The sequence below is a fragment of the Microcaecilia unicolor genome, chromosome 7 (genome assembly GCF_901765095.1).
Source record: "Microcaecilia unicolor chromosome 7, aMicUni1.1, whole genome shotgun sequence".
Taxonomy (NCBI): domain Eukaryota; kingdom Metazoa; phylum Chordata; class Amphibia; order Gymnophiona; family Siphonopidae; genus Microcaecilia; species Microcaecilia unicolor.
The window spans coordinates 97,374,720-97,400,822 of NC_044037.1; the positions used below are offsets into that span (position 1 = coordinate 97,374,720).

The 26,103-nt window shown below is 43.1% G+C and overlaps 1 protein-coding gene across 3 annotated transcripts in view; it reads right to left on the reverse strand.

The window, feature by feature from the left end:
- LOC115474819 (rho GTPase-activating protein 6-like) overlaps positions 1 to 26,103 on the reverse strand; it is a 337,817-nt gene that overhangs the window by 203,495 nt on the left and 108,219 nt on the right. For all 3 annotated transcript variants that reach the window (XM_030210489.1, XM_030210488.1, XM_030210490.1), the window contains exon 2: positions 22,839 to 22,995. In XM_030210489.1, coding sequence (XP_030066349.1) covers positions 22,839 to 22,974 — 136 coding nt within the window. In that variant the 5' untranslated portion in view covers positions 22,975 to 22,995. The remainder of the gene's footprint in view (positions 1 to 22,838; positions 22,996 to 26,103) is intronic.

Below are 26,103 nucleotides of genomic sequence, written 5' to 3' on the forward strand. Positions count from 1 at the left end.
GTACTGCGCACAGGCAAAGAGGGGCATGCTTAGGGGCGTGGAAATGGACATTTCATGGGTGTTCCAAAATCTACGCACGTTGTTATGAAATGTTTGGCTAGTGCGCATAAATCTACATGCAGGTATTTACACCAGCTTTTCGGTGGCGTAAATGGACGCGTGTAGATTCAGTTGCATAAACTACACCTAAGCATATTCTAAATACTGTGTGTACATTTACAATACACCCAAGCGTAATTGCCTACCGTGCAGTAATTTTAGGCGCCATATATAGAATCGGGCCCTTAGCGCAAGCTAATTTTTCATGCACACTAAAAACGTTAGCACGCCTTTGTAAAAGGGGCCCTTAAATTGTAAGTGCTCTGTGTTCAGTCATAGGCATAAAAAAACTTTCCTTAAATATCTGTCTAAAGGTGTGTACATATTAGGGGAGCAACAATTTTTCACATACATTCTTTCCAGGAGAATATTTTGTTCATAAATTGTGGATCTGAAAGACTAATGTTGACTTTAGATGTACATTTAAGGAAAACATTTTATGCCTATGACGGGACACAGTGCTAACACTTAACTTTAGGGGTCCTTTTACTAAGCTGTGGTAAGCACTACCGCGTGCTTACCACAGCTTAAAAGGCCTTTCCGTGTGCCATGCTGAGGCATCCCACAGTACATTTCAAATGTGTGTGTATTACCCATGCGCTAAAAATTATCTGTAATTTTTTTGCCAAGAGAGCAGGTCTGGGGGCATCTATGCCAATAGGTTAGCACGTTGGCATTGCACATGCTAACTGATTAATTCAGGATTAGCACGTGAGCTCTTACTGCCTACAAAATAGGTGACGTTAAGAGCCCACGCAATAATGGCCATGCACTAATGGCAACATTAGCGCGTGGCCATAAATGCCAAAAATAGAAACTCGGCCATTTTACTGCAGTGCCTAAAATGGCCTTAGCACCCGGGAAAGACCTACGTAAGGTCACGCTGAGGCCACTTTTAGAGCTGCTTTGTAAAAGGGCCCTTGAGGCTTTTCCCTTCGTTCTTTGTTCATTAAGTGGTATATCTCATGCTTACCTAGTAAATGATTGTATTTGTTTACAGTATGATTACAGAATACAAGGTAATGTAAACCGCTCTGCTGTATCCTTATAAAAAGGTGGTATATTAAGCATAATAAACCATAAAGGTTCACTACTTCTTAAATTCTCATTCTTATTACAAGGATACAAGCAGTAAAACCTTCAGGACAAAAATGAAAATTAGCAAATACAGTGTCTTTCCAGAAATTAGGTAGTCTGCCACTACATGATCAGTGTACTCTGAGATTCTAGAGACATTACAGACTGGCAAATCTTGCCAGCAAAATGAAGCAAGGTCCTGGAAAAAACATCATCAAAGATAACTGCTCCTCTGAAGAATTTAGACCAGTAAAGAACAGTCAACGTGGCTTCACAAAAAGAAGGTCATGGAAAACTAACCTAATAACTTTTTCTGTAGTTGGCTTGTCAACTTGAAAACTGCATGCAGCCATTCCATTCCAGACCTACTCCCTCTCTCCTCACCACTGCAGCTATTAGAATTACTCAGAAAAATTGTCCGCAAAGGTTATGTGCTGGTCAGTTATTTGGTTATTTTTAAATATGCGATTTTATAAACCATTTAGGACTAGATTCTATATATTGCGCTGAGAATGCCGTGTGGAAATCAAACTGTATTCTATAAAGTACAGGTTAATTTAGGTGTACTTTGTAGAATAAGCTTAAATTTCCATGTGCTTTATAGAATACGTCAAGCGCCGGTCCATTCAAACTACATTTAGTTGCGGTCAATTAAGCCAAGTAAAACCTGGTGTATATCCCAATGCCTAAATGTGGAGCAGGTGTATTCTATAACAACACACATAGATTTTAGAAATATCCATGGCCTGCCCACTCCACACCCGCTTTTCAATTATGCAACTTATATATACACGCATCACGCTATAGAATACACTTAGCAAGTGATATGTGTAAATTCTAATTAATGCCAATTAGTGCTGATTGGTTGTTAACATCCAATTATCAGTACTGATTATCTAAGCTGATTAGCTTGTTAACTAATTAACACCCCCTGCATACTAAACCGCACTAGCGGCTGCCACGCGCTAATGCCGATAAAGCATTGTCGCATGGCAGCTGCTAGCGCAGCTTAGTAAACAGGGGGGAAAGTTATGCACATTGTTATGGAATATACTTCGATTTCCACATGTAAACTCAGTGCGATAAATAGAATACCAGGGTTATTGCATAAAACAGAGTTTGTTATGGCTTGTTACAAAATTGCTTAACATATGTTAGTAAACAAAGTATTAAGTCAAAGCACGTAAGTAAAAGTAAAAATAATAAATTCTGAGACTGCAATGAATGAAAATACTGTTAACATTTTTATCTCAATTTTATTGCACAGTGCACTAAAATTCAGTCCACTTGTTTGCTTTTAGTAAAACTAAAGTCTGAAAAGACTATGCCTTATACAGGGTCATTATTAAACCAGAACAGCTAAAAAGGTGTTCGACAGCTGCAGTAGCAGAAAGTAGAATGTTCAGTCTTTAATTTTTTCTTTTTAAATCCTTCAAATCAGACCAAATCAGACCAGGCTGCAGCACTACTGATTTATTTTGACTAGGTCTGCAGGTATCAAAGAACGAATCACGTTCAAGATATGCACGATAGTTCATAAAATCATTTATGGAGACGCCCCGACCTACATGATAGACCTCGTCGACCTACCTCCTAGAAATGCTAAAAGATCAGCCCGCACATTTCTTACACTTCCCTAGCTGCAAAGGATTAAAATACAAACTAACACATGCGACCAGCTTTACCTACCTGAGCACACAGCTGTGGAATGCATTACCAACAAAATTGAAAACAACCAACGAAATAACTAACTTTCGCAAATCTCTGAAAACCTATCTCTTCAACAAGGCCTACCACGAGAACCCGTAACTTAACTATAACACTTCACCACTCCACCCTGACTCTGAATGACGTATTTCTATAACTGTTTGCTTAGTTCCTATCTGTCATCCTTGATCTCTTTTAACACCAATTGTATTTTTTATCCTGTAATGGTGATGCCATAACAGATCTTTGTAAGCCACATTGAGCCTGCAAATAGGTGGGAAAATGTGGATACAAGTGCAATAAATAAATAAATATTGATCAAGGGAATCTCTGTGTGAAAGAATGATTTATCATCCACCCTGTGTAAAACTTGGGATGCAGAATTGCTCCTGCAATTTCTTCAGTCATCAAACAGATCAGATCCTAGAAGTGTTAATTGATTGCATTTATGAAAGCAGTCACAAAAGCTTACAAGTTGTTGTTGATGCTTTCTTCTCAATGAGAGTCTAATGAAGCCTGGTAATGGTTGGCAGCAAGTAAGCCATTTAAAGGGTTAAAGTACATACGCCAAACCAAAAAAACAAAACAAACAAACAAACCAAGGGCCATCATAAGTACATAAGTAATGCCACACTGGGAAAAGACCAAGGGTCCATCAAGCCCAGCATCCTGTCTATGACAGCGGCCAATCCAGGGCACCTGGCAAGCTTCCCAAACGTACAAACATTCTATACATGTTATTCCTGGAATTGTGGATTTTTCCCAAGTCCATTTAGTAGTGGTTTATGGACTTGTTCTTTAGGAAACCGTCTAACCCCTTTTTAAACTCTGCTAAGCTAACCGCCTTCACCACGTTCTCTGGCAACGAATTCCAGAGTTTAATTATGTGTTGGGTGAAGAAAATTTTTCTCTGATTTGTTTTAAATTTACTACACTGTAGTTTCATCGCATGCCCCCTAGTCCTAGTATTTTTGGAAAGTGTGAACAGACACGTCACATCCACCTGTTCCACTCCACTCATTATTTTATATACTTCTATCATGTCTCCCCTCAGCCGTCTCTTCTCCAAGCTGAAAAGCCCTAGCCACCTTAGTCATTCTTCATAGGGAAGTCGTCCCATCCCCGCTATCATTGGGCTAATCAAGAGTCAGGGATGGACTAACCATTCAGGCAACTGGGCAGTGCCCGAGGGCCCAGAGGATCTGCCCACCACCGCACATTACATTCCTCTCCAGTCCTACCTTGAAGGGCCCTGGTGGTCTAATGGCCTCTGTGGGGGCAGGAAAGAATCCCACTCTTTCATGCCCACTGCTGCTACTCTCCATAGCAGTGCCACCGTGTTTCAAAAATGGCTGCTGATGCTTCCTGCAGCTGTCTTGCAAGACTGCCGAGACCCGTGAGACTACCACGGTAAGTCTCAGCAGCCATTTTGAAAACACAGCAGTGCCAAGCATAGTAGCAATAGCGGGCAGGAAAGAGCGGGGTTCTTTTCTGCCCCCCATGAAGCCACTAGACCACCAAGACCCTTCAATGTAGGACCGGTGAGGGCCCACTTTGGTTCAGGGTGTGTGGGAGAGGGGCAGCAACTGTGGTGGTAAGGGGGGCGGGAGGGGATGGTGGTGCAGTGGTGGGGCAGGGAGCAGTGGCCGGGGGAGCCCCAATGGTCTTTACTGCCCAGGGGCCCAGACCACTGTCAGTCTGCCCCTGTCAAGAGTCCTTTATTAATAACTTGTCACAGGCCATGTTTCAGTGTGAATACGCCTACATCAGGTGTCGAACAAATTAGACTCTTGGGAAATATTCAAAACCATAAAATCACGGCTCAATGAGTCAAATAACCAGCACAATCGTGAGGAAGGTGGTTTGTGGCGGTGCGGTTCCAAATTTACTTCTACGTTTCAGTTTGAAAAGCTCCGGTTGTTTGACTTATTGAACTGTGATTTTATAGTTTTGAATATTCCTCAAGAGTCTAACTTGTTCGACCCCTTTTTGCAGGTGTATTCACGCTAAAACATGGCTCATATCGTGTTATTAATAAAGGACTTGATTATCCCACACTTGATGGCCCTTGGTGCCGTTTCTTTTTTTTTTTTTTGGCTTAGCAGCTAGGCCATGAACTTCTTTTCTGACTGCAAGATGCTCAAACACTGAACAATATATTATCAGGTGAAGCCTAAGAACACACAGGTCTTGTGGTTATACCCCTGAAACAGACGGAGGGCAAAACATAGCGCCATGTTGTTTAACTTATTACATTTAAAGTCACTATGTTCACAATGCACCGCTTTCTATGTTTAACCAGCATCTGTGTTTTGATTGACTGCATATTCTCATTTTTGTCTACACTTTTAATTTGTTACTCTTATAGGGTCTGCATTCATTTTGAACTTGTTCCTATAGTTATGCGTTGATCACGTTATGTTTTTGTTTTCATCGGCACACCTCCCTCCTTTTTTACTGTACACATACTGTGGCTGGGTCCCCCTTCCAGGACCCAGCCAGGCTCAACCCTGCTTAGCTTCCTTCTTCACCTGACTGTTGCCTCGCTCCACACCACCTTGGCCTGTTCTGGGAACTCTGCGCCAGACCCCCTGAGAGCTTGCAGGACTTCCTCCTCTCTCTATTGTTTCCACAGAGGCTCAATCAAGGCATAATGTTTATAGAACAAAACTTTATTTTCTTGCTTCCATTCAGCATAGACACAAAAGGAAAACACCCTACTCCCAGGTTGTTAAGGTTTGCTGCCAAAGTCTCATTCAGGGTTTAAACAGGCCATATAACTTCACTTTAGCCAAAATTACTTCTTTTAGGGAACAGTACATTTTCAGAAAGAAAACACAATAGCTTGGTAGGTTGCAGGCCCAGACCTTTTCAGTATGAAACAGTTTACACAGTCTTTCTTACAGCACAGCTACATAGCTTTGGTCCCACCTGGTTCAGACTTAGGTTTCAATTGTGTCCAGCCCTCTTTCTCTCCCAGGGGCTGCACCTGTTTCCTCTTTAGTAGAGATCTCCCCCCAGTGCCTCAGTCTCTCTCCTCTGGTCTTCCACCAGTCTCTCCAAGGCACAGCTAGCCACCCTCCTACAGCAGCTTTTCGGGTTTGAGCCAGAGCTCCAATCTCCATCTGTTCCTCCTCTAGTCCTTCAGTAACCTCCATTTTATCCTCCTCTTCAACTTCCCCCGCCCCCAACCTCTCCAGCTGGCCCTCATCACCTTCCTCAGAGACCATTTCCCAATCTTCTATCTCCTCCCCTAACTCTTGCACAGCTGGGTTGGGAAGAGAGGGATTCTGGGACTGGTAGTTCCTCCCCTTCTTCCTTAACCCGGCCAACCTCTCTGCCTCCGGTAGCGCAGCTTTCTGAATGTGGGTGTTGTGCACATGAAGTCTGCCCTGTTAGGGTTCCCCGGCTGCCTGCATCCCCCTTCTGCGTGCCTTTCCGGATCCCCTTTCACCTACCCTCTCACAGTATACACTGATTTTTGACCTCTTAACCCAACATTTTATTCCTCACCATCTGCGTACTTTTTTTCTCTCTTTGTCTGTGGGAAATCAACACTCTCATTATCATGCATTTCCTTGCGGAAGGCACATTCACACATTTGTACACCTCTCTCTGAGGTCTTCTTTATGATCCTTATCCTCCTCTGGGTTCACTACATTTTTCTGTATGCCTTTTGGAATACCATTTTAAGATTGAATTTGCAACTTCCTTTGTAGACTGCATGATCTCTTTGGTTTTCGTGTACTGACACATTATCAGATATTCTTCAGATTTCAAGCAAGTTCAGTTTTATAGTTACCATCGGTTCCTACACAGTCAGTCTTTTGTTTGCCATCAGTTTCACTGAAATTTACATATCAGTTGTGGGATACACATAACAATTTAAAAGACGAGGTGACCAAGAGAGAATTAAAAAATGTTTAAAAAATGAATATATTCGATACTTGCAAAGGTATATATTTTATATTTATATGTATTTTATATAATATATATATTTTAATACCTTTGCAAGGTTCCCCATCCTATTTGCATTCATATCAATTAAGTATTGAATATATTCATTTTTTTTAAAATTTTAATTCTCTTGGTCACCTCTTCTTTTAAATTGTTATCTTTTAAGTATTGTTTTTATTGATACGTGTATATACTTATCCATTTACTTATTCAACTTTTTAATGTTTATACTGTAATTTTTAATATTTGCTCTGTTTTTAATTTAGTGTTTACAAATATGCTTTATAATTTGTATGTAAATATATTGTTTTTGCTTTTAGACTCCTGAGGCAGGCATTTTCGAAAGGGACATCCATGTTTTGATATGGACATCCTCGCAAAACGTCCCGAAACCTGTATTTTCGAAACAAGATGGACATCCATCTTTCATTTCAAAAATACCCTCAGGTTTGTCCAAATCCTGAAATTTGGCTGTCCCTAGATTTGGTTGTCCCTAGACTTGGTCGTTTCCGATTTTCGGCGATAATGGAAACCAAGGACATCCATCTCAGAAATGACTATCTTGCCTGGCACTGACGTCAGGCTTATCAGTCTGTAATTTCCCGGATCACGCATAGAACTCTTTTTAAAATCTGCGTTACTTTGGCCACCAACCAATTTTCAGGTACTACGGATGACAACAGGTTACAGATCACTAACAGCAGATCAGCAATTTTATGTTTGAATTCTTTCAGTACCCTGGAGTGTATACCATCCGGTCCAGTTGATTTATCACTCTTTAAATTGTCGATTTGGCTCAGTACATCTTCCAGGTTCACCAAAATTTCTTTCCGTTCTTCTGCATCGACATCTTGGAAAACTACTTACAGTACAGGTAGATCTCTTAAATGTTCTTCCATAAAAACTGAAGCAAAGAATTCATTCAATCTCTCTGCTATGTTCTCCCTACATGCCCCTGTTGCTCCTTCATGATCTAATGGTCCCATGGATTCCCTCATAGGATTTCTGTTTCTGATGAACCTGAAAATGTTGTTACTATGAAGTTTTGTCTCCACAGCAAGTTTTTCTTCATATTCTCTTTTAGCCTTCTTTATCAATGCTTTGCATCTAACTTGACAGTGCTTATGTTGCTTCTTATTTTCTTCATTTGGATCCTTTTTCCATTCTTTGAAGGATGCTCTTTTGGCTTTAATAGCCTTCTTCACTTCACCTTTTAACCATGCTGGCTGTCGTTTGCTCTTGAATACACCTGGTCTGTGCTTCCACAATGGTATTTTTAAACAATGTCAATGCCTGCTTTAAAGTCCTAACCTTTGTGGTCAATCCTTTTAACTTCTTTTTAACCATTTTCCTCATTTTGTCATAGTAGCCCTTTCAAAAATTAAATGCTGCTACAGTAGATTTCCTTAGTGATTTCACTCCAGATATCAGCTCAAATTTCATCATATCCAACACCATTACTTCTCATGTCATGCCCTTCATTCCACTAAGAACTAGATCTAAAATAGCTCCCCCTCTTGTTGGTTCTTGAACCAGTTGCTCCAAGAAGCAGTCATTTATTACATCTAAGAATTTTACCTCCCTAGCACTCCCTGATCTAACATTTATCCAGTGAATATTGGGGTAACTTAAATCATCCATTATTATAATGTTGCCCAATTTACAGCTTTCCTAATTTCTGTAAACATTTCTTCATCTGTCTGTTCGTTCTGTCCTGGCAGATGGCAGTACAACCCTACCAGTATGCTCTTTTCCTTCACATATGGAATTTCTAGCCACAAGGATTCCATGCTTCTATCTGTTTCATTTAGAATATTTATTATGTTTGACTCAATTCCCTCTTTAACATATAGCGCAACCCCCCTCCAATATGATCCACTTTATCATTGTGATATAATTTGTACCCTGATAACGTGGAGGGGCATAATCGAACGCGAACGCCTATCTCCATGGGCGTCTATGTCCGAAAACGGGTACGTGAAGAGGCGGGACAGACCGTATTATCGAAAAAATGGCCGTTTTCAGCTGGGCGTTTGTTTTTTTTAGCGATAATGGAAACTAAAAACGCCCAGCTCAAAAACGTCCTAATCCAAGCCATTTGGTCATGGGAGGAGCCACGATTCGTAGTACACTGGCCCCCCTGATATGCCAGGACACCAACTGGGCACCCTAGAGGTCAGTGCGGTGGACTTCAGAAAAAGCTCCCACATGCATAAGCTCCCTTACCACAGGTGCTGATCCCCCAACCCCCTCCCCCAAAACCCACTACCCACAAATGTACAACACTACCATAGCTCTTTGGGGTGAAGGGGGCACCTACATGTGGGTACAGTGGGTTTTGAAGACCTCCCATTTACCAGCACAAGTATTACAGGTGAGGGGGGATAGGCCTGCGTCCACCTGGCTGAAGTGCACTGTGGTACCCACTAAAAGTGCTCCAGGGACCTGCATACATGCAGGCCTCTAGGACTTGTTGCTGCTATATAACATTGGCACACCAGTTGACACCTGAAGACTAATCTCTCCGAAAACGTCCTTTATTGGAATAAGCACGCTTACTCACAGTTAACTGCAGATCAGAGGTTGTGCCCCACTGGCAACGAGTCTCCCTGGTACTGAGATGAGCAGTAGGTCAGAGCTGGCAGAATGGTATACAATGCCCTCTTTCAGCCACATTCAAGGTAAGAACTAAGCTCTGTATCGTGGCTAACAAGTGAAAGGGATCTAAAACTGGCTTACAAAAATGGCCACTACCTCATGGACTACCGGAAACAACACAGGGCACACTCTGACCCAGTAAGCAGAGGGAAAAGCACCATGGGAGTAGAGCCTACCAACTACCAACATCGTGAGCATGTAACACAAGCTAGTGGAATCACGGAGCCCAATACCCTATACCCACCACAATGCACTGCTGATGTGACTCTGCAGTGCCCTTAACAGAAAAGGTGTCACACTCACCCGAGAGCCACATCAGAACCAGGGAAAGGCTGTCAGAGGATAGAACACATTCTGCTGTCATGGAGGTGGGTACGGCATTTGAGGCTGGCATAAAGGCTGAAAAAAAGTTTTTAAAGTCGTTTTTTTTTTGTGGGAGGGGGTTAGTGACCACTGGGAGTCTGGGGAGGTCATCCCCGATTCCCTCCAGTGGTCATCTGGGCAGTTGGGGCACTTTTTTGGGACTTGTTCGTGAAAAAAAGGGTCCAAAAAAGTGACCCAAAATCGTGGTCAAAACGCCTTTTTTTTCGATTACCAGCTAAAGACGCCCATCCCTCCTCGGCCGATAACCACGCCCCAGTTCCACCTTCACCATGCCTCCGACACGCCCCATTTCCGCGACAGATTGCAGTTGGAAACGTCCAAAATCGACTTTCGATTATACCGATTTGGGCGCCCACGGGAGAAAGACGCGCATCTCCCGATTTGGGTCACAATATAGGCGTTTTTCTCTTTTGATTATAAGCAGGATAGTGTCCCATTGATTTTCTTCCTTCCACCACGTCATTTGTATATAGAAACTTCAAATTGTGTTTTTTCCTTGCATCTACAAGCTGCTTTGAAGTTGATGGGGATAATTTGCATCCTTTACTCTGTTCTCCCATTAAACACTCCTAAACTTCCTTCAGTAGTATCCTTGACAGATACTCAACACCAAACCATGCACTCCTGGGCAACTGTCAGCTTTACCCCCATTTTAGTAAAAGAGCTGCTCTACCTCCTTTTTAAATGTTAGCGCCAGCAGTCTGGTTCCATCCTGGTTAAGGTGGAGTCTATAGTTTCAGAACAGGCTCCCCCCCCCCCCCCCTTTTCCAGAATGTTGCCTAGTTCCTAATAAATCTAAATCCCTCATCCCTGCACCATCATCTCAACCACACATTAAGACTTCAAGGTCGACCATGTGGAGTTGTGAAAATTTATGAGATTGGAGTCCAAGAGAAGGGAGAAGGGACTGACCCAAAGATGTGAGTGGTTGCAAAGCCTGAGGAGTGATGGAGTGTGAAGAGACATGTGTTAGAGGAATAGAGGAGTGATTCACATTCCCTTGTGATGAGGACTGCATTGCTGTGTTAGAGCATTACTTTTATATATATTTGTGCACTTGGAGAAGGTCCAATAAATGGATATTTGTATCTTAACCCTGGGTTGCCTCCCTCAGTTATTTTACTATGTGGGTTCTTTGTGCCTGTTCAGAGACTATATATAGATTACACATGAAGCTGGCGGGGACCGTTTATACGTGTTTCTATGTCCTTGGAGAGAGGATTTTGGAAGAGAAGTTGATTTTACAGCCACAGATACCACTAATTTGTTGTGTAGCCACCACTAGAGTCACCCTTGGCCCCATCGCATCAGGGACCAGCATTACACTTATATTTATATCTATTTCCCAGGCACATACATGTATATATATTTGCAAAGTGAATGATGTGACCAGTAGTTCACATCAAAGATTTTTTCCACTTCTAGCTGTACAACTGCAGTGTGTGTTAGAAGCAGGGGCAGTTTTGCAGTTTTGCAGCCTGTTTTCGTTTGGATTCTTCTGCTAGTGAAACCATTTTGGAAGCAGACTTTCTGTTACAATATCTTCCACAAACATATGCGTTAAACTTTCCAAACAGAGCTTTTGATTGACGTATCTAAATTTGGAAGTAGCCTTCTCTCCAGCTTAAGCTTACTATAAAAGACCCCTAAAACAGTGTCAAATATACATTTCTGTCCAGCTCACTGCTTCTTCAGAGGGTTCAGGACATCTGGTTGCAATGCACTCTTGTACTTTCTTTATTTCAGAATCATTGTTATATGAACCTTTTATAGTTGCATGTTCAATGTTCAATGTAAGTTTTGCAGCTGATGTTAAAACTAACTAATGAAACAGCACACATTTTTGTGAAATTTGAATTAAACATTGTGCTGATATGCTTCAGATATGTCTGTGCAAATAAGTATGAAAGAACATGCAAAAATGCCAAACTTTCAAGGATTTGTATATTTTTCCACATGAAGCCCTGCTTGCAAATAAATAAATAAATTGCAAGTTCACTGATCCAAGGTAGTAAAACTTTATGTGCAGTCTTTACCTTGTGAGCTACGCTGAGCATTTTCAGACTTGGTTTGATTGGTAACTGAGGTTACCTGTGTCCTGCTCTTAATATCTTCCTGATAAACTATTGACTCCTTTATTCTATTTCACCCCCATTTTATTCTATCCTATTAATAAAAAAAAAAACCTGTCCTTTCACTTGCAGAGAGTCTGACCTCTATAAGTTCCTTATCTGTCTCCATCCTATTGACTATATGCACTGTGATTTTATATCTTTATGCTGTTATTGTCTTAAAGGGATTTTATAGAACTGTGTTTTGAACATCTGTGCTAGTGATTTCATCTTTTTATGCTGGAATTGTCTTAAAGGTGTTTTCATTGCAACTGTGTTTTAACCTGTGCCAAGTGTTATAAACCTGTGACTTATCCAATCAATTTTATTACATAGAATCTGATCACTCTGGTGTCTGTTTTAAAGGCGCATTCTTTAGAATTGTGTGTTGAAAGTGATCTGAGAAGAGAGTGAGGCTTCAAATGCTGATGTTGTAATTCACCTGGGGACAAATGATCTGGCCAACAATAGCAAGTTTACAGCATAGAGAGCGTTCCAGAAGCTTGGGGAGGGACTGAAATCTTTGGTTCAGACTTTGGCTTTTTCTGAAGTAATTCCTACATGGGGGAAGGGAGAAGAAAGACTGTGCAAAACAGAGGAATTCAATAAGTGGCTTGAGTCTTGGTGTAAAGAAGAAGGTTTTAGATACATAGGAGCATGGGATAATACATGGAAAAATAACAGGCTGTACTGTAATGATGGGCTACATCTTTCTGTGACAGGAAAAAAGATCCTTGGGGAGAAATTCAGACAATATGTTTCTAGACATTTAAACTAGAGGGTGGGGGTGACAAAGAGGGGCATAATCGAAAGAGACGCCTATGTTTTGCTGAGGACGTCTTCTCAAAACGTCCCGATGAAGGGGCGGGGAAACCCATATTATTGAAACAAGATGGACGCCCATCTTTTGTTTCGATAATACGGTTGGGGACGCCCAAATCTTGAAATTTAGGTCGTCCTTAGAGATGATCGTCCCTAGACTTGGTCGTTTCTGATTTTGGGCGATAATGGAAACCAAGGACGTCCATCTCAGAAACAACCAAATCCAAGCCATTTGGTCATGAGAGGAACCAGCATTCGTAGTGCACTGGTCCCCCTGACATGCCAGGACACCAACCGGGCACCCTTGGGGGGCACTGCAGTGGACTTCAAAGATTGCTCCCAGGTGCATAGCTCCCTTACCTTGTGTACTGAGTCCCCCCCAAAAACCCAAAACCCACTCCCCAAAACTGTACACCACTACCATAGCCCTTATGGGTGAAGGGGGGCACCTAGATGTGGGTACAGTGGGTTTCTGGTGGGTTTTGGAGGGCTCACATTTACCACCACAAGTGTAAGAGGTAGGGGGGGATGGGCCTGGGTCCACCTGCCTGAAGTGCACTGCACCCACTAAAACTGCTCCAGGGACCTGCATACTGCTGTGATGGACCTGAGTATGACATTTGAGGCTGGCACAAAATATTTTAAATAAGTTTTTTGAGGGTGGTAGGGGGTTAGTGACCACTGGGGGAGTAAGGGGAGGTCAGCCCCGATTCCCTCCGGTGGTCATCTGGTCAGTTCAGGCACCTTTTTGTGCCTTGGTCGTAAGAAAGACAGGACCAGGTAAAGTCGTCCAAATGCTCGTCAGGGATGCCCTTTTTTTCCATTATGGGTCGAGGACGCCCATGTGTTAGGCATGCCCCTGTCCCGCTTCGCTACACCTCTGACATTCCCCCGGGAACTTTTGTCGTCCCTACAACGGAAAGCAGTTGGGGACGCCCAAAATCAGCTTTCAATTATACCGATTTGGGCAACCCTGTGAGAAGGACGCCCATCTTGCGATTTGTGTCGAAAGATGGGTGTCCTCTTTCGAAAATAAGCCTGAAAAGGAAACAAGGGATTTCGGAAAGTCGCCCCCAGAATAAACATGGTGGCAGAGGGAAAGGTCATGTAAATATAGTAAACCACCTAAACTCACTAAGCACATGGAAAGCTATGTGCACAAATGCTCGTAGTCTAAGTAAAAAGGTTCAAGACTTGCAAGCCCTGATGTTTGAAGAAAACTTGGATATTGTTGCTATTACGGAGACGTGGTTCAACAATTCCCATGAATGGGATGTGACCGTACCAGACTATAATCTTTTTAGGAAGAATAGAGAGGGCCGAAGAGGTGAAGGAGTGGCTCTGTATGTGAGAGACAATCTCAGAGCAGCTGAAATGCGGGGAACCTGGGGAAAGGAAGAAGCTTTATGGATCGTCCTGGAAAAAGAAGACGGAACCTGTATCCACACGGGGGTTATCTACAGACCTCCTGCACAAACGGAGAAGTTAGGCAAGGGTCTGATAGAAGATATTCAAAAGATTGGTGTGAAAGGGGAGGTGCTACTGTTGGGAGATTTCAATTTGTCTGACGTGGATTGGAACGTCCCGTCTGCAGAATCGGAAAGAAGTAAGGAGATTGTGGATGCTTGTCAAAGTGACTTGCTTAGACAAATGGTGACGGAACCCACGAGGGAAGGGTCGATGCTGGATCAAGTGCTCATGAATGGGGGTAGTGTTTCCAATAGGTGGGTGCTGTGACAAGGCTACAGCCCAGAGGTACAAAATGAAACAACAAAATCCTGAACTACATCTCCCAGAATGCATTGCCCGTCCCAGCAAGGGAAGCCCCAGGGATAGACAAGATGGCTGTATACCAACTCTGACCACAAGAGGGAGAGAGAAGGAAGAAGCTCAGTTCCCCGGCTCCATAATCAATACATCATGCCTCCCACCTGTAGAGGGAAGGGTGGGGTAAGAAGCAGGAGGAGGAGGGGATGGATTGGGTGGAGGAGGGGGTTAAGGAGGCTGAGCAAGAAGCAGAAAGCAGGATGGAATGGGAGCTGGAGAGCTCTGAGGCAGGTAGCACCTGAAGGTGGAAAGCTATGTGTTTAAAAGTTTTTTTGATTTAAAACCTGTTGTAAGGAAGAAGCCTGTTTTGGATTAGAACTGTTTGCTGTGGGGGTGCAGAGGGCTGGAAGAGTTATAGGCCTGGTTCCCCAGCTGCTCCTGTTTGTTGGGTAAGGACTGTGGGAGCTGGAAACCCTGGTTGGACAGGAGGGAACAATCCTGTTGAAAGGCCAGCACTGCTTGTGATACGTACTGTGAAAAGGAAGTATTTCCAAAGGGGACTATTGCAGCCCTCAAGAAAGGTCAGAGACTTTGGATTGCTGGGTGAGGGGCAGCACTACCCTGCCTGGGGCAGCCCTAACCCAGGGCTGGACTGAAGCTTTTGTTTGTAACTTGGAAACAAAAATAAAAAGAAAAGAATATTTGAAAGTATCTGCTGGTGGCAATTTGTGGGGCTTGGATTAATCCTGGGGAGGAGACTTCCTTCCTCCCCCTACTGGCGCAGCGGTCCCGTTTACAGTGCCCACCTATGTAATAGTGATCATCACACGATATGGTTTGATATAAGGGCGAAGGCGAAGTGCAGTCGCACAAAACTCAAAGTACTTGATTTCAGACGTACTGATTTTGATAAAATGGGGGAAAACCTGAAGAAGGAGCTGTTGGTGTGGGAAGGCGCAGGAGATGTGGAAAAACAGTGGTCCAAGCTAAAGGCTGCTCTAAATATGGTGACTGATCTTTTTGTGAGGTAAGTAGACAAAAACAAGAGAAGCAGGAAGCCTATATGGTTCTCCAAACAAGTAGCTGAAAAAATATGAGCAAAAGAGGCTTTGTTCAAGAAATACAAAAGAACGCAATGAGAGGATCACGGAAAAGATTATTGGATTAAACTCAAAGAAGCGAAGAGGGAAATACGGCTAGCGAAAGCGCGGGTGGAAGAAAAAATGGCTAAAGCTGTAAAGAGAGGTGTCAAGACCTTTTTCAGATATACTGGAGAAAGGAGAAGAGATAGGAATGGAATTGCGAGACTGAAAGATAATGAGAATGGCTATGTGGACAGTGATGAAGATAAAGCGAACGTGCTAAACAATTATTTCTCTTCGGTGTTCACGGAGGAAAATCCCAGGGAAGAACCGCAGTCAGCTGCCGAGGGAATGTCTGGGAATGGAGTGGATACTGCACGTTTACAGAAGAAAGAGTTTATAAATAGCTTGAGAATCTGAAAGTGGACAAAGCTATGGGGCCAGATGGGATACATCCCAGGATACTGAGGGAACTCAGAGAGGTCCTGGCAGGACCTCTTAAAGATTTATTTAATATATCTTTACAGATGGGAGAGGTTCCTTGGGATTGGAGATGAGCGGATGCGGTTCCTCTTCACAAAAGTGTTGACAGAGAAGAGGTAGGAAACTACAGACAGGTAAGTCTCACGTCAGTGGTAGGAAAAATAATGGAGTCACTGCTGAAAGAAAGGATAGTTAACTTTCTAGAAGACGACGGGTCACAGGACCCAAGGCAACATGGCTTTACCAAAGGAAAATCCTGCCAAATGAATCTTATTGACTTCTTTGACTAGGTGACCAAAGAACTGGATGAAGGCCGTGCGCTAGATGTAATCTACTTGGACTTCAGCAAAGTCTTTGATATGGTCCCCCACAGAAGACTCGTGAATAAGCTGAAAGGGTTGAACTTAGGACCAAAAGTGGTGAACTGGATAAAAAACTGGTTGACCGATAGGTGGCAGAGGGTGGTGGTAAATGGAATCTGCTCGGAGGAAAGAAAGGTGAGCAGTGGAGTTCCTCAGGGGTCGGTGCTGGGGCCAATTCTTTGTGGGAGATATTGCTGAAGGGTTGGAAGGAAAGGTGTACCTTTTTGCGGATGACACAAAAATAGCCAATAGAGTGGATACCCTGGAGGAAGTAGAAACAATGAGAAGGGATCTCCGAACCTTAGAAGAATGGTCGAGGGTCTGGCAGTTAAAATTTAATATGCCACAGGGGAAATATCTTAAACCCAGAGTACCACTAACTTTACAATATCAATCTTCAAAGCACTCCTTACACAGATATACTATTTACATATCTTGTTTTATTTTATGTTATTTGTGTGTGCTCTATATGAAACAATTACAGTGCAATACTAGACATTTTATCGCAGCACTCCTTATATCCGTCCCGCACGTGCTCACATTCAATCCATTTACCACCTTCACTATAATTCATTCAATCCCATCATCTTATCATAGAACCCTGCTAGTACCAATCCGATCAACTAACCAGCGGTGGTTAAGGATATGTTGGTGAATGAAAATTTATGTTTATCGTAGTAGCCATCATCCAGCCAGAAACAGCAAAGTCGCCAATTGATAGCCCTTGAATTGGGGAGAGGAAGAGTCCACGTTCTCACATATAGTTGCATTGCCATCTACTTTACATTGACTTTTTGGACATTGCCGCATCACAAACGTGGTGGTTGCACGCTGTGGCATGGAGTTTGTAGTGGAGAGACCACAGCTGTGAAGATTTTGGATCCCGTATAGTTGATCGGATTGGTGCTAGCAGGGTTCTATGATAAGATGATGGGATTGAATTAATTATAGTGAAGGTGGTAAATGGATTGAATGTGAGTGCGTGCGGGGTGGATGTAAGGAGTGCTGCGATAAAATGTCTAGTATTGCACTGTAATTGTTTCATATAGAGCACACACAAATAACATAAAATAAAACAAGATATGTAAATAGTATATCTGTGTAAGGAGTGCTTTGAAGATTGATATTGTAAAGTTAAAATTTAATGCCAAGAATTGTAGAGTGATACACTTGGGGTGCAGAAACCCAAAAGAGAGATACCGAATAGGAGGGGAGAAATTAGTAACCTCGACTCAGGAGAGAGACCTTGGGGTGTTGGTATCTGTGGATCAGAAGGTGAAGAAACAATGCGACAAGGTGACGGCTGTGGCCAGAAGAATGCTAGGCTACATAGAGAGGGGCATAACCAGCAGAAGAAAGGAGGTGTTGATGCCCCTCTACAAGTCGTTGGTGAGGCCCCACTTGGAGTATTGTGATCAGTTTTGCGAAGGATGTTTAAAAAATGGAAGAGGTGCAAAGAAAAGCTACGAGAATGGTATGGCATTTGCGTTCCAAGACGTATGAAGAGAGACTTGCTGACCTGAACATGTATACCCTGGAAGAAAGGAGGAACAGGGGTGTTATGATACAGACATTCAAATATTTGAAAGGTATTAATCCGCAAACAAACCTTTTTCGGAGACACGAATGCGGTAGAACTAGAGGACATAAATTGAGGTTGAAGGGAGGCAGACTCAGGACTAATGTCAGGAATTTTTTTTTTCATAGAGAGGGTGGTGGATATGTGGAATGCCCTCCCGCAGGAGGTCGTAGAGATGAAAACGGTAATACATAGTAACATAGTAGATGACGGCAGAAAAAGACCTGCACGGTCCATCTAGTCTGCCCACGATAAACTCATATGTGTATACCTTACCTTGATTTGTACCTGTCTTTTTCAGGGCACAGACCGTATAAGTCTGTCCAGCAGTATTTCCCGCCTCCCAACCACCAGTCCCGCCTCCCATCACCGGCTCTGGCACAGACCCCGTATAAGTCTGCCCTCCCCTATCCTAGCCTCTCAACCACCAACCCCTCTTCCCCCCGCCACCCAATTTCAGCTAAGCTTCTGTGGATCCATTCCTTCTGCACAGGATTCCTTTATGCCTATCCCACGCATGTTTGAATTCCGTTACCGTTTTCATGTCCACCACCTCCCGCGGGAGGGCATTCCAAGCGTTCACCACCCTCTCCGTGAAGAAATATTTCCTGACATCTTTCCTGAGTCTGCCCCCCTTCAATCTCATTTCATGTCCTCTCGTTCTACCGCCTTCCCATCTCCGGAAAAGATTCGTTTGCGGATTAATACCTTTCAGATATTTGAACGTCTGTATCATATCACCCCTGTTCCTCCTTTCCTCCAGAGTATACATGTTCAGGTCAGCAAGTCTCTCTTCATACGTCTTGGAACGCAACTCCCATACCATCCTCGTAGCTTTTCTTTGTATCGCTTCCATTTTTTTAACATCCTTCGCAAGGTACGGCCTCCAAAACTGAACACAATACTCCAGGTGGGGCCTCACCAACGTCTTATACAGGGGCATTAAAACCTCCTTTCTTCTGCTGGTCACACCTCTCTCTATACAGCCTAGCAACCTTCTCGCTACGGCCACCACCTTGTCGCACTGTTTCATCGCCTTCAGGTCCTCAGATACTATCACCCCAAGATCCCTCTCCCTGTCCGTGTCTATTAGGCTCTCCCCACCTAACACATACGCCTCCCTTGGATTTCTACTCCCTAAGTCCATCACTTTGCATTTCTTCGCATTGAATTTTAATTGCCAAATGTTAGACCATTCTTCCAGCTTCTTCAGATCTTTTTTCATGTTTTCCACTCCCTCCGGGGTGTCCACTCTGTTGCAAATCTTGGTGTCATCCGCAAAGATGCAAACTTTACCTTGTAACCCTTCGGCAATGTCACTCACAAATATATTGAAAAGAATGGGCCCCAGCACCGATCCCTGAGGCACTCCACTACTCACCTTTCCCTCCTCCGAGCGAACTCCATTTACCACCACCCTCTGGCGTCTGCCCGTCAACCAGTTCCTAATCCAGTTCACCACTTCGGGTCCTATCTTCAGCCCTTCTAGTTTATTCAAGAGCCTCCTGTGGGGAACCGTGTCAAAAGCCTTGCTGAAACCTACGTAGGTTACCGACGTCAGACAGGGGCGGGCCCAGGAGGAGAGAGACGCGTGACAGAAGCTGGGCGAAGGCAGGCATCAGCTTTCTTCTTGCCCGTGCAGCGCCTTCAGACAGAGGAGAGAGGCGCTGCACGGGCCCGGTAAGAGGGAGGGGGGCCCGATGGAGGAGGGGAATGGCGGTGACGACCCCAAGAGGGGACGGGGCACAGGGCGGAGGATGTCGGGAGGTGGAGCTGAGGGGAGACAGAGTAGTGAGGAAGGGAGGGGGGCCGGGGCTGCTAAAGGTACGTTTGCTTTTCTTCTTGCTTAATTTAGAATGCAGGGGGAAGTGGGGCGGGGGGAACGGCGACCACGGGTGGGGGGGGCAAGGACGGCCATACAGGACGCTCCTGACCAGTGCCTTTGCCCCCTCCCGACCCTTTTTTTTTATTTTTGTTTTGATTTGGGAGCCATGTGCTTGTGATTTGACTGTGTTTTGACTGTTTGTGGCATGCGCAGAGCAGCTAACATAACGCTTGGCTGCTCTGCGCATGATTTGGGGGCCGATTAACGATGTGTATTGTGATTCTTTGATACATTGTACGTTTCAATACCGATCTCAGCATGTGTGACTTTTTTTTTTTGGTGCATTTTTCGTTATTTTAAAATCGTTAGGGACTTTAACAATTTAGATTTTTTTACGTTTGGTTGCTGCATCTGCCTCTTAGTACAAAAACAGTGCTGGGCAGGCTTCTACGGTCTGTGCCCTGAGAAAGGCAAGGACAAATCAAACTCGGGTATACATATAAAGTATCTTGTTGGGCGGACTGGATGGACCGTACAGGTCTTTATCTGCCATCATTTACTATGTTGCTATGTTACTATGAAATGATAATCTGGTGTGATGCAATATCATGCAAAACAATTCTTTAATTCAAAATCAAGTGAAAGCCAGAACACAGTAACATTGTCACACTTCGGTGAGATGTAGTTATCGATTTTGCAAAAACCAGCATGCAAAGATGTCTTTGTGCATTGATTTTCACATACAACTAGAGTTTTATCAGCTAAATCAGGGAGAATCCTATACTCTGATCCTGTGAGATCTCAAGAACTAAGCAGAGTAAGGCCTGCGATTATAGAAGACAGTGTCCTGATCCTGCACAAGCATAGTGTGATCTATGGCCATAAACTATGTTCCAGGGCCGCTGAAAGGAAGGGCGGGGGGGGCCAATATTCCACCGGGCCTTGCCTCCAAGGGGGATCCGGCGCTGCCAATAGTAAAGCTGCTTTCTTCAAGCTTCCAGTGGCAGGCACAGGCAGAAGGCTAGATTAGTCTTCTGCTTGTGTGCTGGGTTATCGTGTTAATTATGCTCTGCCAGCCAAGTTCCGCCTCCTATGTGAAATACTTTCTATTTCCACATAGGCAGGAGGGGGCTTGGTAGGAAGAAGGACACATGGCCAGCAAAGCAGAGTTAATGTGACAACTCGATACACAGGAGCAGGAGACGTACCGAGTGAACAGTAAGCTACTGCCAGGTATAGGGGACCCAAGGGGTGGGAGCAGGAGGCCCAGTGGGGGGGCCTGCAGGGGGCCGCCCTCGATTGTTTGCCCTGGGCCCTGCTTGGTCTCTCGGCAGCCCTCCTGTGTTCCCAGACCCTTTAAGGGGTAATTTTGTAACCGAGTGCCTACAACTAAGTGACCAGAGGGTGCATGATAACAGCCTATTCTATAAAGGAAAGTAGACACTTACTAGCATAACCAGATATAATGTGCTTAACATTTAAGTTTTTGTGTCTAAGGGCTGCATATTCCCACTTAAGTATTCTGCAAGTTATGTACATAAGTAGGAGCCCACTTAAGTATTCTGCAAGTTATGTGCATAAGTAGGAGCCCTGTCCCTGTGTATACATCCTATGTAAGTTGAGCAGGTATTTGCAGAATAGCACTTAGGCAGCACGTTAGCATATACACACATAAGTGCATACATACGCACAACTATGCTAATATTTAAACGCTTGTGTAACTGTTAGTGCCCAGGTTTTAGCATTGGCCCAATAATGTCTTAGGAATCAAACATAATGAAGCTTGCAACCAACAGCACCCTGTATCCTTATCTTGTGAGATTTTAGATGTTAAATAAGGTAAAAGTACATAAGTATTGCCATACTGGTAAAGACCAAAGATCCATCAAGCCCAGCATCCTGTTTCCAACAGTGGCCAATCCAGGTCACAAATACCTGGCAAGATCCCAAAAAAGTACAAAACATTCTATACTGCTTATCCCAGAAATAGTGGATTTTCCCCAAGTCCATTTAATAATAGTCTATAGACTTTTTCTTTAGGAAGGCGTCCAAACCTTTTTTAAACTCCGCTAAGCTAACCGCCTTTACCACATTCTCTGGCAGCAAATTCCAGAGTTTAATTACACGTTGAGTGAAGAAACATTTTCTCCGATTCGTTTTAAATTTACTACATTGTAGCTTCATCATATGCCCCCTAGTCCTAGTATTTTTGGAAAGAGTAAACAGACGCTTCACATCTACCCATCCCGTTCCACTCCACTCCAGTCATATCCCATCCTTTACACTTTTCCTGTGAGCAGGGTTAAGCATTTAGCCATACCACATACAAACTAACTTTTGAGGCTTTTAAGAGGGAGATTTGGTAAGAAGAAAATGGAAGATGTTTTAATTCCTCATTGAATGCCACTGTAATAATAAATATGTTAACAAGAATACAGGAGAAAATGATAGCATTTTTCACTAAAAAAGGACATCTGAAAACTGTGAAGCTAAAATACAATAGCTTCTAAGAATAATTTCTTTTGTTGGTTTAATAAAAGATATCTCAACCTACAAATTATCCCATTTTTCCTGGAACCAATATGGCAACAAATATTTTAGTGGTTGAAAACAAGAGCATTTCTTTCCAAAATAGGAAAAGGTAGCAGCTGAGGTATCACTCTTGAGTTTTGATCCTACGAGAACTCAAGTGGTACCAAAAGTAAATGAGGGTTGGGCTATAGACAACAGACACTGGGTTTTGCAGTGCTGAAAGTTCAACCTTAGCAGTTCAATGCTGATCCCAGCATGGTATCACAGTATTTTTCCTTCAAAGCTCTTTATTAGTCAAATACCAGAATGCAGCGTTCCCTTTTGACTTCTGTTTGATGTTAGAGAGCGTTTTGCTTGCTGAGAGTAAAGTCCTTTAGATGAATTCTCACTTACCTTTAGGGATTCTGATATCCCAGCTTAGGTTCTTCGTCTGCAGTCGGTGACAGGCAACACTCTGTAGCTGGGCTCGTTCCAGCTCAGAAAGACTCTGTAGGGGAACTGGCTGCAGCCTCACACTCTGCCCAAACATTGGCACCCAGGTATAGTTACCCTGTAACAGAGAAACAGAGCAAAATTCCTATTAGCATGAAGAAGGCAGCTGATTCCCTCCTTGTGATCCTCCTCTAATTCATCTCACCAATCCCTTCTCACCTTTAATAATTCCTTCTCTTCCCACTCCTTCTTTTCCCCTTGTCTGTAATCCTGACACTCCCCCCCCATCTCTCCATTCTTCATTTCTATTTTCTCCTTCCCCCATTACTTATCTGCCCTATCTTCTCTCTAGTCATTTCCTATCATTCCTCCTCTTACCATTGCCCATCACTCCCTCCCCTCCCCAATTTTTAACTGTTCAATTCCTTGTGCCTCTTCTGCGTTTCAGGACTCTTCATGGCTCCTGACACTCCTTCCTCAAAAGCAGGTAGAGAAGCCAACGAATTCCTGCAGTATCTTCTAGAAACATGACAGCTAATCCATTTTAACAAAAGTGACAGGTCCAGGACTTAGACAAATGGGCCTATAATTGCACCAGCAGATTAGGAAAAAGAAAAAGAAACAAATAGAACAGATGTTCCTGTATTATATGCCGCTATTTTTTTTGTGTGTGAAACAGCTCTTCACAGTAAAGCACTTTTATTGGGAACACTAATACAGTGTGTGAACTTTTACTGGAATCAATGAACCATGAAGAATAGTTATGGCTTCGCCCCCCCCCCCCCCCCCACTTCAGAAAATTCCAGAGTATGGAAAGGATAGAGAGCCTTCACCACTCCACAGTGAATCATCTTGCAAAAGAAGGACCAGGCAGGACTTTACATGAGTAATGTTCCTACAAAACGAATTAAGAACCTGGGTTAGGAACTGGTTGAGTGGAAGGTGACAGAAGGTAGTGGTAAATGGAGCTCATTCTGAGGAAAAGGATGTTGTCAGTGACGTCCCGCAAGGTTTGGTTCATGGCCAGTTCTTTTTAACATTTTTGTATGCGAGATTCCTGAAGGGCTGTCTGATAAGGTTTGCCTCTTTGCGGATGATACCAAAATCTGCCATAGGATAGACACACCTGGTGATGTGGATATCACGAGGAAGGACTTAGCAAAGCTAGAGGAATGGTTTGGAATTTGGCAGCTTAGATTTAGTACTAAAAAATGCAGGCTCATGCATTTGGACTGCAAATCCCCCAGAGAATAGTATAGTTTAGGGGGTGAAGAACTTTTGTGCATGAAAGAGGAACGGGACTTGGGTGTGATCGTATGTGATGATCTTAAGGTGGCCAAACAGGTAGAAAGGGGAGAGGAATGGCCAGTAGGAAAAAGGAGGTGTTGATGCCCCTCATTTAGAATATTGTGTACAATTCTGGAGACCGCACCTTCAAAAGATATAAACAGAATGGTCCAGATGGCAGCTACTAAAATGGTTTGTGGCCTTCATCAGAAACCATTTAGGGACAGACTTAAATATCTCAATATGTATACTTTGGAAGAAGGGCAGGAGAGGGGAGATATGATAAGAGACATTTAAATACCTATGTGGCATAAATGCACAGGAGGCAAGTCTCTTTCAATTGCAAAGAAGCTCTGGAATGAGGGGGCATAGGATGAAAGTAAAAGGAGATAGACTCAGAAGCAACCTGAGTACATACTTCTTCACAGAAAGGGTGGTGAATTCACAGAACGGCCTCCTGGTGAAAGTGCTGGAGATGGATTCAAGCGAGCTTGGAACAAGTACATAGGACATCTAAGGGAGTGATAGGGAGAATAGGTGGCATAGATGGGCAGACTGGATAGGCTATATGGTGCTTTACCTGCCTACGTTTTCTATGTTTCTGTATATAGTTTATTACAGACAAGCTAATCCATGGTCCCAAATCAAGTTTCAGGTTTCAATTTTATTTAGCTCTTGATATAGTGCTCACCGCAGAAAACATATAGACGGTTTACACAGTCATTAATGTATAAACATTAAGTCAGAAAGCAATAAACTACATATCCTGATAGAAGAGAGGGAAAAAAAACAGCAACCAAGATAGGAATGCTGGTAAGCTGAAGTAGTACATAAGAACATAAGAATAGTCATACTGGGTCAGAACAATGGTCCCTTTAGCCCAGTATCCTGTTTCAAACAGTGGCCAATCCAGGTCACAAGTACCAGGCAGAAACCCAAATAGTAGCAACATTTCATGCTAGTATATTTTATGGACTACCATCAAGATTTTGAAAGAGGTTTGGAAGGCAGTACTCCACTTTCAATAGTGGAGCAACATGATTGAATTTCCTTGCACCTTTGAAAAGTTTATCCACTGCATTTGAAGATGTCTGATGATGTCAACTAATCTCAAACCTTGAAAATGGCATTTCAGTAATTTAAACGTCTTAACAATAATGTGTGCATTAGAATTGCAAGTTAATTGTTATCAAAAGGGTCCAAACAAAATGGATCATTCTGAAAATAAAGGAGCATCTCCTAGTCACATCTGAAATGCATGACTGGAAATTCAACTCATCATCATCAATAGTGACACCCAAAATCTTAATGGAATTCTTAGGAATGTGGTAATCTGCCATACAAAGTGCAATTTTGTCTTTCCTAATAAACATAAGAGCTTTTACTTTTTTATTTTCTGAATGGATTTTATGTTATTCATTAGTTGTGCTGTAATTTTTTTCATAGATGTTTAATATTTTGGAAGAGATACAAAACACTTGGCACTCCACAGCCCATATACTGCCAACACATTTACTAATTAGAATATATGACTATGGCAGCCCTTAATATAGGAGGGAAACAAGCCATATACTTGTTTAACTTAAGAATGTTTAACAGATGTGATTTTTAGCCATAGCCACATGCCACAGAGAAAATGGCCTATGAACATTGTCTCTAATATAGCAAAGCACTTCTGCCTGGGTCAGTTTCTGACATCAGTATTTATCTAGCATGGCTGGTAATAGAGAGCCTAGGCTTTGGGCCCTGACTCAGATATGACTAACTTTGGAAAGCCTGTTTTCCCAGTGCCTGTCATGTACAGCTAGCTCTAGAGAGCCCATCCTTTACGATCTTTCCCATTGATGGACTGACCACACCATCAATGGGGCAGTGTCTGAGGGCCCACAGCAGTAGAGGGCCCACTCTCCCCTAACCAGTAATTACCAGTAATCGATAG